General features: G+C 37.6%; 1 protein-coding gene across 5 annotated transcripts in view; it reads left to right on the top strand.

Annotated features, from left to right (window-relative positions):
- The window catches only part of NCKAP5 (NCK associated protein 5), a 680918-nt gene that overhangs the window by 335118 nt on the left and 330434 nt on the right, over window positions 1–15366 (top strand). For 4 of the 5 annotated variants that reach the window (XR_015797191.1, XM_088146486.1, XM_088146485.1 and 1 more), the window contains one exon: window positions 5974–6107. Coding sequence is in view for 4 of the 5 variants with exons in the window: in XM_088146486.1 (XP_088002612.1) it covers window positions 5974–6107 (134 nt within the window). In the remaining variant the exon portion in view is untranslated. Of the gene's footprint in view, window positions 1–5973; window positions 6108–15131; window positions 15207–15366 lie in introns of those variants that run through there. The other variant, XM_088146488.1, reaches the window with a different exon arrangement.

The following is a 15366-nucleotide window of genomic DNA, read 5'->3' as shown; positions in this document are numbered from 1 at the left end:
CACCTATTACTATTGGTACTACCTTTGCTTTCTTCTGCCATAGTCGTTCTATTTCTATTTGCAGCTCTTTGTATTTTGTGATTTTCTCCAGTTGTTTCTCTTCTATTCTGCTGTCTCCAGGTATTGCAGTGTCCACTATCCAGACTTCTTTGTCTTTTTTATCAACAGTTGTTAAGTCTGGGGTGTTATGTGGCAGGTGTTTGTGTTTGAATTCTAAAGTCCCAGAGCACTTTAGCTTCTTCATTTTCTATTACTTTGTCTGTTTTGTGGTCCCACCAGTTCCTGCTTACAAGCAAATGGTATTTCTTGCAGATATTCTAATGCACTATTATTGCTAGTTTGTCATGCCATTGTTTGTAATCAGTCTGTCTGTACAATCTTCTTGCAGTAGCTAACTTGGTGGTCCACTGCTTCTTCAGCTTCTTTGCAGTGGCAGCATCAGCTTTCTTTTGCTGTCTTCCCAATTCTGGCTTTATATCCATTTTCTCTTAAGGCTTGGTGCAGCCAGAATTAGCCCCTCTGTCGCTTTCTTCAACTTTCCTGCTCTTAGCCATTGCCAGATCTTGTTGTTACTGCTTTGCCTGCTAGCTTGTTTGTATACTGGCCATGTAATACTTTGCCTTGCCATTTCTCTTTTCTATTCTTCATTTGGACTTTCTTCTAGGCCAGTTTGGTCTCTTTGGTATTCAGTGAGCCTTCATGGTATACTAGCTTCAGTGCATCTTCTTCACTGTCCTTCAGATATTCTTCCAGTGCCCTTTTTTTCTTCTTCAGCTGTCTGATGTTCTTGTAACATTCCATGTCCACCTATGCTCCTTGGTAAGTAGAGTCTGTCAACGTTGCTGTGTGGATGAAGGGCATGATTCATTGTCATTATTTTTCTGGTTTTCCTATCCATGGCTTTTAGTTCGGCTTGAGCCCAGTCCACTGTTCCAGCTGTATGTCTAATGACTGGAATTGCCCAGGTGTTAATTGCCTCGATGGTATTTCCAATACTGAGTTTGGACTTTAAGATCTTCTTCACTCTTCTGATGTATTCACTACTAACTTTCTTTTTGACTTCAGTGTGCTTGATGTTGTCAGCCTGAAGGATGCCCAAGTATTTGTAGTGATCTTCATCCAGACTCTTGATGTTATTTCCATAGGGCATCTTGGTTCCTTCAGTTTTCGCTATTTTTCCCCTGTTGATAGTAAGGGTGGCACAAACTCCATTGCAATATCTTGGCTGTATATTTGGACAGTGTTGAGCAGTGATTCCATTTCAGATGGTGTTTTTCCATACATCTTCAGATTGTCCATGTAAAGGAGGTGGGATAACCTGGCAGATATTTTTGATGTTTGATAGCCATGGTCTGACTTGTTAGTGTTGTTGACAGAGGAATCAATGCAATGACAAACAGTAGTGGTGATAGTGAGTCTCTTTGAAAGATTCCTCTCTTGATGTTAACTTCTCCCAGTCTATCACCATTGACCAGCAACTGTGTCTTCCATTGTGCCACTGATCTTAGCACAAAGCTTCTGATGTTTGTACTCACTCCTGTTATTTCTAGGCACTTGATTATCCAGTCATGTGGCAGGGAGTTGAATGCCTTCTTGTAATCAGTCCAAGGTACATTCAACTTGGTCTTCCTTCTCTTACAGTTTTCCAAAATCATCTTGTCAATTAGGAGCTGATCTTTTGTCCCTCTGCTGTTTGGGTGGTTTCCTTTCTGCTCATATGGAAATAGCTTGTTTTCAGCTAGATGCTGTTGGACTGCATCAGCAATACAATAATTTGAAAGGTGTTGGCAAGCAGGTAATAGTTGCCTGGTGCTGGCCCTTTTGTTGGATCTTTCATTTTCAGGTAGGTTTTGCCAGATGTTAACCAATCTTCAATTTCACCTCCTTGCAGTATGTTGTTAAACTGCTTGGCAGTGTGTGGGTGGAGAGCAGTCAGATGTTTCAACCAAAAACCATGCAGTTCATCTTTACCTGGTGCTGACTAATTCTTGATCTTCCTTGCTGTTTTCTCCACCATTTCTGCTGTTATTACAAGTTCTTTCATTTCAGCTTCTTTTTTATTCTTATCCACCTCCTTTATCCAAAATACATTCTTGTTGTATTTCTTTGGGTTGTCCCATAGCTGCCCCAGAACTGCACTGTTTCTTCTTTATAAGGTGTTGACTGGTTCACTGCAGTCCCTCCATTGTTGGATTGGTAGAAACCTTTCTGATTCAACTGAAATTGAAGTTTCTGCCTATAGTGTGCGATCCGAGCTTCGTATCTGCTGATCTTGTGGCTATGGCTGTTATTTGCTGCTTTATTATTTCTAGTGTTTCCTTGATCTTCCTTGTTTCTAGGTGATATTTCTTGATCAGGTATTCTTTGGTCTTCTTGTTCTTCAGTTTCTTTTATTGCATCTGTTCTAGCTTGCTTGCCTCTGATCTTAGCATGCTGATCTTCTTTTCAAACCTGATCTTCCATTTAGGTCGTGCACTGTTTGGCTTTTCTTTTTTCTTGCTTGTTGATTTTGTGTCCAAGGTATTCAGTTATAACTGCAGCCAGGATATACATCAGTTGGTTTGTTTCTTGCAGTGAGCTGGTGCTTATATTTGATATTACATTATTGGCATCATTTAATACTTGTGCTAGCTTTTTCTTTGTAACAAGCTTCAATGCAGGCAACATTATTCTGTTGTTTTTGTGCCGTTCTAGGAGCTCAGTTATTCTTTCTTTCAGTTCTTCTTTTTTAGTTAGAGGGCTTTGTTCTTTCTGAGGAGAAGGCTGTGCTGTCTGAGCTACTTCTGGCAAGGCTTTGACTTCTTTGCCCTGGGTAGACCTTTGCAGTTCTTCCAGTTCTACTTCTGTGAATAGTTTATGTCATGTTATAAATTGACGTTGATCTGGTAGCCTCTGTTCTGTTATTTCTGATTCTGGATGTTGTTCTTTCCAGAACTGGTGCGTTCTTTTCTGATATCCTCTTCTCATTGGACTTGATTTGTAATAGCAGATCATCATTTCTTTGTTTTCAGTCTTTGTATATTTGTGATGGGTAAACAACTTTTCTTCCAGTAGTTCTGCAGCTGCTGGCCCTGGTTGCTCAGCCAACAGACCTGAGTCCTGTAGCCCACTTGTCACCAGATGTCCAGGAACTAGAACACATAGTGCGGTCCTTGTTGACTCGGACGACGACTGATCTGGTATTATTATTAGATTTATATCTCAGTTTTATTTTGTACCACTCAAGGAGGCATACATAATTTTGCCTCCTATTTTCCCTGTAGCAACAACCCTGTGAGGTGGGCTGGGCTGAGAAAGAATGACTGACCCAAAGTCACCCAGTCAACTTTTATGCCCAAGGGAGGACGAGAACTCCTGGTCTCCTGGTTTCTAATCCAGCACCTGAACCACTTCATCAAACTGGCTGGCTGGCTGAGGTACAGGAAGAGGGGCACTTATGGTTGTCAGTAGGATTGTAAAGAATGACACTGGAAAGAAATAAAATTTAGAAAATGAACTAAGACAATTTATTGGCCATTTTATTATGAAGAAGTTTCTCTCTATCCTCTACGGTTTGAACATGGATAAATAGTTTTTGTTGTATGATATGTGTTTATCAGCTCAGTGGTTCAGCAATATCTCTGTTGTCATTCAACAGCTGCCTTATGATTAGACACAGATAATAAGGTAATTATCACTGCTTGTGCTTTCTTCATTTCATCTTTCTTTAAACTTTCTATTTCTAATTACCCCTGCTTAACCATTGCTATATATATAAAGCTTTGAGTTTCATATGGAGCTGACTGTTCTCCATAAAAAAATTAAGCCCTAATAAATTTGTTGATCTTTGAAGTTGCCACAAAACAGAAATAGCTCACTAGGTATTGGTATGTACGCAGCCATATTTTCTCTTTCAGCTTTATTTGGCCCTAAACTGCTCAGGACCCCACTATTAAGAACTTTAAATTCAGGAGACAGTTCCTTGCTGTCTCCAACAGGATTTGCTAATCCTAATTCAGCTGGAGTAAGGCAAGATGCATTCTCTGAAGTGGTTCTTACTTTCTGAAATAAACTTACAACTGTGAGTGTTTTTTGGCCAGAAATTAAAAAAACTTAGTTGTTCAGACTTTCCCTTCCCTTTAAAAACAACTGCTCTAATTATTGGCTTTTTACCTTTTCAATTGTTGGTATTATTTTGTCCTTTTTTTTTATTCTGCATTTTATTATTATATTTATTAAAAGTATAAACAGCTTCATTTCATTTGTTTAATGAAATCTTGTATAAAAATCTTAAATAAATAAAATAGTAAGTATAGGCATATTTTGCCACTGGAAAACAATATCTGTAAGTAATAATAATTAGAAACAATGTAAGGGAATTTGTAAATAGCTATTTGTCCAATTCTACTGGCTAGTATAATACAAGAACTGTTGTGTTGCCACAAATTCCTGAATAATTCATTGTGGTGATAGTGTGGGTTTTCCATGTTTCAAGAAACTTCAGACCCTGATACAGTAGGGTGATGAATCCTTATATATGGATGTATTTCTTAGATCTCATGCAATAGATAAATGTGTTGTGAAAAAAGAAATTAATGATACAGTTGCTTGTCATCTGATTTTAACGTGTTCCTCTTATAAACAGTAAGCAAACCAGGGGCAGAATCATCAGAGTTTGTTAGATGCATTTGCTCTTAGGAGGAACCACCAAAAGTCAGTTAAGTATTGTGCTGATATGCTTGCTGGTCCATAAAAGACCAGATACCTTCTGTTTCTTTATAACTGTATCTAAAAGCACGGGACTCCTTCATCTACTCTCATACAGCACTTTTTAAAGGGACAAATGCAAAGTTCTGCGGTGAGTAATTTCTCTGTTAGAAATATTTAGGAAGTTTAAAACATTTAAAAGAATTAAATGGGAACAGCTCTGTAAGTCAAAATAACAGGTGGGGCAGTCTCTTCTGAACTGGTATTCCCGTGATGTGTTGTTGTCTTTCAGGAATAATAATAATAACAACAACAACAATAATAATATATTAATATAGCAAAAGAAAGCAAAGATAGTACCAATAGTTATAGGTGCCTTAGGTGCAATCCCAAACATCTTGAACACATCGGCATTGACAAAATCACCATCAGTCAATTGCAAAAGGCAGCTTTACTTGGAACAGCTTATTTCCTAAGGCGATATCTTTAACACCATCAAACAACAACATCTGTCTATCCCAAGTCCTTGGGAAGGACTCAATAGGTGGATACAAATGCCAAATCCAGTCTAAATATCTGGCTGACTATGTGACCAACCATAATAATAATAATAATTTATTACATTTATATGCCACCCAGCTCCCAGCGACTCTGCAGTTTACAGTGCCAGTAGCCTTGATGGCTGGGAAATTACAGGTAGTCCTCGCTTAACAACCACAATTGGGACTGGCAACTCTGTTGCTGAACGACACAATCGTTAAGCGTGACATGTGACTGCAAGAGACTTACAACCTCACTTCCACCACGGTCGTTAAGCAAATCACCTGTGGTTGTTAATGACCATGAGTTGTGATTTTATTGCTGGCTTCTCCATTGATTCTGCTTGTCAGAAGTTGACTGTGAAGTGTGGAAATGATGATCATGGTAGTGCGGGATGCTGCAATGGTCATAAATGCCTGTTGGTTGCAAAGTACCCAAATCTCGATCATGTGACCGCTGGGATGCTGAGATGGTTGCAAGTGCTAGGACTGGTTGTAAAGTTACTTTTTCAGCCCTGTTGTAACTTTGAACAGTTGCTAAACATGGCAGTCGTTAAGCAAGGATTACTTGTATGGGTTTTGAAATTCTAACCATCTGATGGACTCTTGGTTGAAGAGGGCTGATGTAGGGTAAAGTCATACATTACTCACCTTTTCTACATGATTGTCTTTTAACAGCAGCAGCAACATAAGTCTTAAGCTTCACACATTTTAACTGCTTAATTTTGTCACTTTCTTTTCTTTTAAGCGCGAGAAGCTGGTACATGAGTTGGAGGAAGAGCGACTTTTGAGACTTGAAAGTGAAAAAAAACTACATGAAATGACACTGGAATCTGAGCGCCACAGGATTCAAATGTGTGGACTGCAACAGCAGTTTTCAAGGTATGCAGGATTTTTGAAATGTTACCTGATTTAAATACATACATACATATGCACACACTCTTGCATACATAAACAGCAAATAGTCGTAGGTATTGTCATAATTGTTGTTGTTATTACTCAGTCATATGCTTTATCTTTCAAGTTAGTGTCATTGTCAAATTGAGACATGTCCTGCATTTGGTGTGATTCTCCCAAGCGGAAAGGCTGTATTCTTGAATGCAGTTCAGTTTCTTAACCCACCAGCAGCCAGTATATATCAACCAGAACAGTTTAGCTGTTCTGCAATTTGCAACAATTTGCAGCATCGTGTATCATACAGTGCCTGACAAAGGTAAAAGGATAAAAGTTCATTTGACTGAACTATTCTTGATAAATGAATTCAGCTATTACAAATGAAAATAATAAGATGCTTATTAGAGAGAATGGGGAACTGAATAGTTCCCAGTGCTGAGATGTGATGATAGGTGGGAGTGACCTTGGGAGACAGGAGGAAGATCTGCAGCCTAGGCAACGGTCTGATGAAAGGCAGCTCAGTTTGCGGGTGGCGGGAAAGCATGGGAAGCATTTCAGAAGTTTTCCAGTTTCCTTCCTAGTTTTCCAGAGACTAAAAAGAAAGGAGGGGAAAAATACTTTCAAGATTCTGTTTAAAGTAACCTTTCCATAAAGATAGTGCTGGTACTCCTGGTAGTGCTTCTTGTCTGAACTACCCTGAAGGGCTAACATCAATCTTGCAAGACTAATCTTACGCTGCTATTTATTCTGTATTTTTAATTACATTAACTAAACTGTTATTTTTTTTTAATCATTCTAGCTTTATAAGACTTTGATGTTTATTTGTTCTTAGGTATTTATATTGAAGGGTGGTCTACACATATTTTAATAAAATAAGCATAAATGTCATGATTGGTAGCATGCACTTCTGGTTTAACCTGGTATTAGCAGAAAAAGAAAGTTGAGAGCTCAGTAGCAATCTGGCATATAGTTTTCTTTCTAAAAGATGTATTTATTCTGCATCACTGATAAGATCAGAGTAATAAAGTTATTGATTATTACCTTGCTAAAAGACATTAGCCTAAGCTGTTTCCCCCTTATCATCAAGGTATATTCAGTTCATATGGAGAGAAGTGGCTACATTTGGAAGATCGAGTCCTGATTTAACAAGCCAGTGCATGACTTTTATACACATGCACCAGCTTTTCTTCTCTCTTGCAAGTAGGACAATGAATAAGCCAGGAAGCTAGATGTTGGCTTGTTTGGAAGCCATTTGTTTGTTTATTTTTACTTACAGGACTTATATGGCTGCCTATCTCATATAATGACTCTGTCTTTCCAGTTCAGATATAACAGGAAGCTTAATGAGCCAGTGCAGCCTAGCTTGCTTTATCACTTATGTGAAGTGGGAGCAGAGAGGTTGTATGTGGCTTATTTTATTATGAGAAAGTGATAAAAACATATAAGCTATCATTTTGAAATACAAAGGTTCTTACCTCCCTTTTTCAGCTATTATCAGCTCAGCAATACTTCTACCTGAGATAGGTCAAAATCTTCACATAAACCTACCAGTCTTAAAAACGGCATAACTACTATAGCATGATATAGCTCCCTTATCACTCAGAAATAAAGTTTTGACTGTACCAAGTTGGCATGTAGAATTTTCATTGCATGCTTTTTGTTATTCTTCATAATGTACAAAACTATCTTCTGCTAAGCAGTACAGAATCACATATCATCCTAGTGAAATGTTATGTCAGTACTGAGTTAGAGAGAGAGAGAGAGAAAGAGAGACTAGGTCTATTAAACTGTCTTGCCCAATACATATAAAATGTGTTGTGCCATCCTCCTCCTCCTCCTCCTCCTCTTCCTCATCATCATCTGCTTTTATAGAACTTTAAATATATTCAATTCAGTTTTTCTATACAATCATAAAGACATTATAAAATACAAATAAAATGGCTCAACAAAAATTTATGCAGAGATGCTTAATAGAGCAAGGCAAGGAAATGGTTATAAAGCAGATAGTTATAATAACAGTGATACAGTAACAAACTTTACAAGCCAAATAGGTTGGAAAAATACATAACAAAGAAAAAGGGAAAACTGCTTAGAACTAGAAGGAAGGGTCAAAAGCAAACAGGTAATACCTGTAGAAATTACTAATAAAAATATGGCATTTGGAGTCAGAACTGAATAAAATGAAACTCTAAAACCGTTGTTAACCATAGGTCATATATTAACAAATACATATGGCTGAACTAAAGAATTTAGCAACAGTATCACACATTATCAAATGAAAGCATTAAATACCAATCAAGAGGTCTTCTGATATTGAGTAAAAAGGGGGGTTATGTGACTTAATAATTCACCCTATACAAACTGCAAAATAACATAACCTAAGTTAGCAACTTGACTGATACCTTCTCTGAGGGCAGGGGTGACTGTCATAAGAACTGCCCTGAAATCTTCCATGTAGTGAAACAGAAGGGAGAGAGTAGAATCTGGCTGAATTATCTATTGGAGGTAAGGTAATAGAAGTGCTTGGCACAAACTTTAATGCTGTAGGGTAGTGCTAGAGAGGCTGAGAGGTAGGTGCTGCAGGCTGTTGCATAGGAGAGTAAAATCAAGGATGAACTTTGTATTTACTGAAAAATGTAGTAATAGCAGAGTTGGGAAACAAAACAAAACAAAACATTGGCCCAAGAGCTAGCATGGCTCTCTTACTGGAGTTACTGAAAAATCTGGAAGAATGAGAATTCCCAACATTATCTAAAGGCTATTGTCCCAACCCTGTGCCTAAATTATATTAGATGCTGTCTGTAGATGTAGATGTAGATGTTGTGTCTGTAGATCAAAGACACAAGGTTCTGCCAACATCTGATATATGAGGAAAAGAATGAGCTTTAAGAATTCGTTAATGAGACAGCATGCAATAGTAACTCCCCTTTGCATTGAAGGTGCAATATATTTCCTATTTGGAAAAAAAGGGTATGCCATTATAAAAAAATTAGAGTAGCCTTTTCCACCCTAGTGCCTTCCAGATGTATTTCATAATCCCTCAACATGCTAGCTAGCAATTCTAGTGGTTGTTGGACTATAGTAGTATTGCAGTCCAGTACATCAGAAGGGCACCAGGTCGGGTAGGTTGCTGCTGTTTTCCATTCCTGTCTTCTCACTGCGGTGTCGTGAATCTTCTTTCTAACCATGTGACTTAGGCTTTTACCCTAAGTTTTGGGTTTTGTTTTGTGTGTTGTTTCATGTTCTGGTTAGTGATATCTGCAGTAATCCCAAAGAAGAATAAAAAAAAGGGGGGGATGTTTTATAGTGTCATTTGAATAAGAGTGTGAAGTTGTCCTCATGATATAAATGAATTATACATTTTGTGTAGTCATATTCAGTGAAACCCTTATTGCATACACACACACTGTGTAAGATCCAGACAAATGCCCTGATGTTAGTGTGGCAACATTGGTTTTTTTTTATTATTTCAGTTATCATGTTAGGCCATGGGAAGCCATAAAAGACATTATTATATAATAGCCCATCTGCAAACCGTTATAGAAGCTTTTTGTAATATTGTTTTCAAATGAAAATTGTGAAAACATTATAGTGAAAATGGCATTCCCAATAAACACCTGCAAGTGCTGTGGGGTGAAAATAGCCCGGTCTTAAATGAGCTTTCTTTGAAGAATGTTTCACTGTGATCAGGGGACTTATTTCCAAGTTGATTTGCATAGGATTGTAGCCTTGTAGTGCAGTGCTGTGGAATTTAGGGGTAAGACTGTCTGTGTAGAGTAGAGCTTAGTGTGCTTGTGATTATAGCCTGATTAACAGGACACAGTGAATGAAATGTTGGAATGATCCACTCCAGGTTGGAGACAGTCTGACGAAAGATATGTATGTGTTTTAATCCCCATTTCAGTTTGTTTCAACTTTCCTATGTTCACACTAACTATTAAATGTAAAGTTATGCTTGTCATATTAGGTGTGAACATAATCACTGTGAGTTTGACAATGCCTTACATAACATGAGAGCTGGTGTCAGGTTCAGGTGTAAATGTGACTATTACAGATTCCTCCTAGTGTAGCACTGACCAACTCTTCTGAGCTTGGCTTTGTAATGCTGGTGACATTCTGTCAGCTTAACAATGCAGAATTGAAAAAAAAAATTCAGATCCATAAGATAAAGTGATATTTTTTGTTCCTTGTTCTATCAGACTGGCCAGTAGAAGATTGCCTTCTTTCTTCATCAGATGTAAGTTTAATAGTCACCGATGCAATGTCACTCAAGGTCACTTAGAACTTCTATTCTACATGATAAAAATCAGCTTTTAGTACTAAAACTCATGGCAGAACACATGCTGAACTAGAGGTACCCCGGTACATGTTTTGGCAAATCAAATTGGGACACCATTCCTGGCAGCTGCTCACCTTTGATCAAACCCATCTACCCCAAATTATGGCAATAGTTTGATGAGTCACGTTTCCTGTTGGCTGATGATGCTGGAGGAGAGGGGAGTTTAAGTTGGAAGAATCTATCAATCACTGCCATTAAATTGTCCCTCAGTAAAGCTAAAAAGACAAGACAACTGCAGTCAATTTAGAGCTGGCCATCAGTTTGGTGCAAATTATGCAGACATACTTTTCTTCTGACTCAAGGACTGGAGGAATGAATTTTAAGATGGCCATTAGGAAGAACCCTTGTTTTCCCAGTATCAAATCTCTAGCTCTTGAGCTGAAGCATTGTGACTGTGCTGGTCAACCAAAGCTAGCTGATGGGGACAGTAAACCAATTTTTAAAAGATATCCTGAATCATAAACTGCGTGGGCCAAATTTGCTTAGCACTAAACATGCCTGGCTAGTTTGTGCTTCAGTGTGTCTGCAAACAATAATGAAAGTAGGACTGTCAGGCCTGGGCTGCAAAAATCCAGATGGCCATTAGGTGGGAGCAAAGATAAACCAGACCCACCTTGTAGCTACTATTTCCTGCTATGTAGTGACCATCTGGGTGTTTGCAGCTCAGATGCTGCACTCTATAATATAACACCCAACTTTCAGTACTGGCCCTGTCACATGTTGAATGCTCCCTTTGTTGAACTAACGAGCACAGAGAAACTAAATTATAATAGCTTGATCATTATGAAGCATTTATGTACAGTTCAGGTGGTAAATGTGAAGCAGAACATAGACTTCAAGCACTTTCCCTTTGCAGGAAAAGTAATGAAAGTATATATCTTCCAGAACAAAGTAAATTGTAATACTTCGATTTCCTAGGACTAAAATGCATATTTTTATTTTAGACAGTATTAGAAACTAAAGAAATAGGTATAAGCATTTTTATTACTTTCTGAAATCTCTTCTTCTATGGTCTCTTTATATAGCATTTTTTAAAGTACTTTTACCAGTAATAGATAGGTTTCCATGATAAGGAAAGAGACTTACTCATAATATGTACAGCATTTTTAAGTATTGCTATGAGTTGCATATACCATTAAAACTAGAGAGGCAGGTATTGAATAGTTAAGCTTTTAGAACTGTTTAATGCTGTATGTAATGATAGTTCATATTCCTGAATGACACACTGTTGATGTTTCCTGTCCTGTCCTGTTGAGTCCTTTAGACAAAAAGATAAGCAAAAAATAAACAATTTTCCATAGTTTTCCAAACCCTTTTATCCTCTGAAACCACTCAATAATTTTCCATAATGATTGCCCCGGGACATGGAAAAGCTTTGGAATTTCACTTCAGTATCTTCTACATTCCTGAGTCATTCTGACACTTTGACCATTTGTCTCTAGATCACACAATTGTCACATTGCACCACAAGGTAAAATTTTCAGGATAATGGCCATTGTTCGAACCCAAAAATGTTTAATTTCACAATCCAAAATTAGCATACAGGTAGTCCTCACTTACTTAACAACCACAATAGGTACCGGAACATTCGATGTTAAGTGGGGCAGTTGTTAAGCAAGTCATGCTTGATTTTATGACCTTTTTTGCAGTGGTCATTAAGTGAATCACCATGGCCATTAAGCAAATCACATGGTTGTTAAGCAAATCACGTGGTTCCTCATTGACTTTGGGGTAAAGGTCTGGGAAGGTCACAAAAGGCAATCATGTGACCCTGGAACATTGCAACCGTTTTAAGTGCGAGCTGGTTGCCAAGTGCCTAGATTGTGATCACGAGGCCACGGGGGTGCTGCAACTGTTATAAGTATGAGGACTGGTTGTAAACCCCTTTGTTCAGCACTGCTGTAACTTTGAGTGGTCACTAAATGAATGGTTGTTAAATGGTACGTGTAGATTACTTGGCTTGGTTTGCACAGACAAGCTGTATGGAAAAATACCTGCATTGACACTGTAGCTGTAAATGAAGAGGTGATACAGTACTAATACAGCCTACTTTATGATCTGGTTCAGATATTAAGACCTGGCTGTTTGTGTCATTGGCCTGTTTAAGTCACAGCTAATGTGGGATGGTATGTATCCATTTATAATGTTTGTGGGACTTTCTTTGGCTTCTCCTATGTTTTATAAATCTTAACTGATTGTTTAGCATGTTCTGTGAATCCAGCCAATTGAGGTTTATCAAACAAGCTATTCCTAAGCAAATGATGACTTAGTGTGATGTGTGAATCAGGACCTGGAATTTCTAAGTCTGGGTATAAACCAATGCATTCAAAAAGAAATTACACTTATTTATTTAATATACTCAGATAATTTACCAGGAATTCAGAATTGGCTTTGTTGAAATGTTATGTTTACTTTGACAGAATGATTTCCTGTGAAATTGGAGGTGTTTGTCATTTCATTAATATTATTTTAAGCATTCACCAGTCATCAGGGAATTCTGGATTAACACATCATACTAATTCACAATACGATTTATTTGGTTTTATTTTAATATGCTATGTGAACCCAATCGTTGGCTTTATACATGTTGATTTAAGGCTTACTGCAGTGTGAGAATCAGACTACTGCAACTTGTTCAACAAGACATGACTGAAAGCGTGACTTTGTACAAGTTGTGGACCCAGTCCTAATGTGATTGATTAGTGCAAGGTAGCCAGCATAGAGATTGTACTTTATATAAACTTACGAATGTTGAAGTTTCTGGAGAGCTTCTAGATGTCAGGAAGTTACTTTCTGACAGTCAGAAAGTAACTGATGCCTGAAGCCAGGCATCATGCTAAGCTGCTTAGATATTACAAGTCCTTTATAATAATAACATATTGAAATCCTCCTCAGTTCTTTCCCTTTTTCACTACTTACTGACAGATTCTTTGGGATAGGGAGATAGGATAATTAAAAATCACAGCAATGATCTGTTTACTGCCGAATTCAATAAATCATTGCTGAAGGGTTTCCTGTATTATGTCAAGGCTTTATGGATTAAAATTGAAAATGAAAATAAGTTAATAGGAACTTGCTTGGCAAAGGAGCATAATGTCCTACTAATAGGGAAAAGTGGCACAAAAATAATTGTAACAAATAATCATCTAGCCTTATATTAGAAGCAAGGTACAATTGGAGCTTGGTGACAGTAATACTTTCTGACATATTTTTGTTAAGCTTGTAGAGTAATTGCTTTAGTATCTCTAGGTAATAGTTGAGTTATTTTTGTAAAAATATAGTGATACCTAAATGATTTCCAATGCAGTATGTACACTTTGTTAAATCTTGCTGCTTCGGGGGATTTTGTGTCCTCAAAAAGTTGAGCAACTGCAGGAAAAATGCAACATGGATAAATATAATATCTTGTGGCTACTACCAGGTAAGTACATGGTCAACAGAAAAAAAAAATACTGCAGAAAGACTTCAAAGTCTTTGATTGCAAAGCAAGCAAAGAACAATATGTTTTTTCTTTATAAAGAAATAGAAGAACTGGGACTAAATTCAGTTAATGACTTCTGTACTGTGTTCCAAGATTTGCCACTGCTTCCCCTCCCTCCCTCTGTTGGGAAATTCTTAGGAACAGTGTGAGATCTTGAGAAGAGACATACTTTATGCTTGTACAATATTCTTAATGCTGAAAGAATTTTCAAGATACTTCAAAGTGAAATAATTTAATAGGAGTTTGATGTGAAGTATTTCTAAATTCCACTGCTTTCTGTTTGAGATAATAATGCTCAGTGGCGTGATGAAGCACAAGAAGTAAATTCTGGAAACTTAGTAGTGTTGCTGCATTCAAATGAAATATGTTATTTGCTTCAAAAACATTGAAGGTACAAAAACAGAGGTCACCATGGTTGTGGTAGGAAGTATTGCAAAAGTGATGCCTCACATTTCTATTTAACTCTCTTACACTCTTCGCTACCTATGGATTGTGTTGGATAACCTTATTTCTCTGAACAACTTGGGCATCTATGAATGTTTAAAGCAATTCTATAAATAAATGGCAGATTTGCATTACTGGGCTTGATTGGGCACTAATGGTAATCCAGCAAATGACATAATCATTCAGGACATGTCAGAAGGCTACTTCACTATATTCGGGGAATAAACTTGCCTGGGGAAAAAAAGGCAAAAATATTGTTCTGGGGCAACTTTTCCAGTTTGACCCTATCTGTGTCAGAGGAAATAGTTGCCTCTCCAGTAAATGGAGTCAAAACCCAACACCTTTCAATAAAAATAAGTAAGAACTAGGCACATTTAACTGGAATAATTTAGTTTGATTAGGAAATGCCTTTGTACAGTACCTAAGGTTAAACAGTATAAATAAAGTTTGGGTTCTTTTTTTTTAATTAGTTGAAAAACTACAATAAACAGCTAAAAGTATGATGCTTCCCAGAAGGGGTGGTGAGACAGAGTGAGAGAGAGAGAGAGAAAAAGAAGTAGATGTGTGCATGGCACAGTTACCCAATGAGGTTTTAGGCTTTGCTGATCGATAGTGATGTGAAAAGGAAAGATATAATAGTCAGGGGAAAGAAATATGAAAAAAGAGACTGAAGCAGCTGCTTTTTTTCTTTTTAAATCAGTCTAATTCTCTCCCAACTTAGGAAAACTGTGCAGTGATCCATAATGTAAGAGGGTATTGCCTGGGAATTCAGGAAGAAGAAGGAAAAAACTTTGAGGGAGACAGAAACTGCTTTGATGATAAGGTGAGATCAGGGTTTGGTGATGTCAGAAGCACCAGACATCACAACAGTCTGTTGTTGTTGTTGTTATTTCTCCTCCTCCTCCTCCTCCTCCATACTGTGGATGGTTGGTTCCAAAAGACAGAAGCTATCCACCACTTTGATATCTTCATTATCAGTTCTA

The sequence above is a fragment of the Python bivittatus genome, unplaced genomic scaffold (assembly GCF_059951505.1).
Source record: "Python bivittatus isolate LINGU-HERP-01145 unplaced genomic scaffold, Pbiv_v1 ctg000480_np1212, whole genome shotgun sequence".
Taxonomy (NCBI): domain Eukaryota; kingdom Metazoa; phylum Chordata; class Lepidosauria; order Squamata; family Pythonidae; genus Python; species Python bivittatus.
This window is presented reverse-complemented; position numbering and strand designations above follow the sequence as displayed.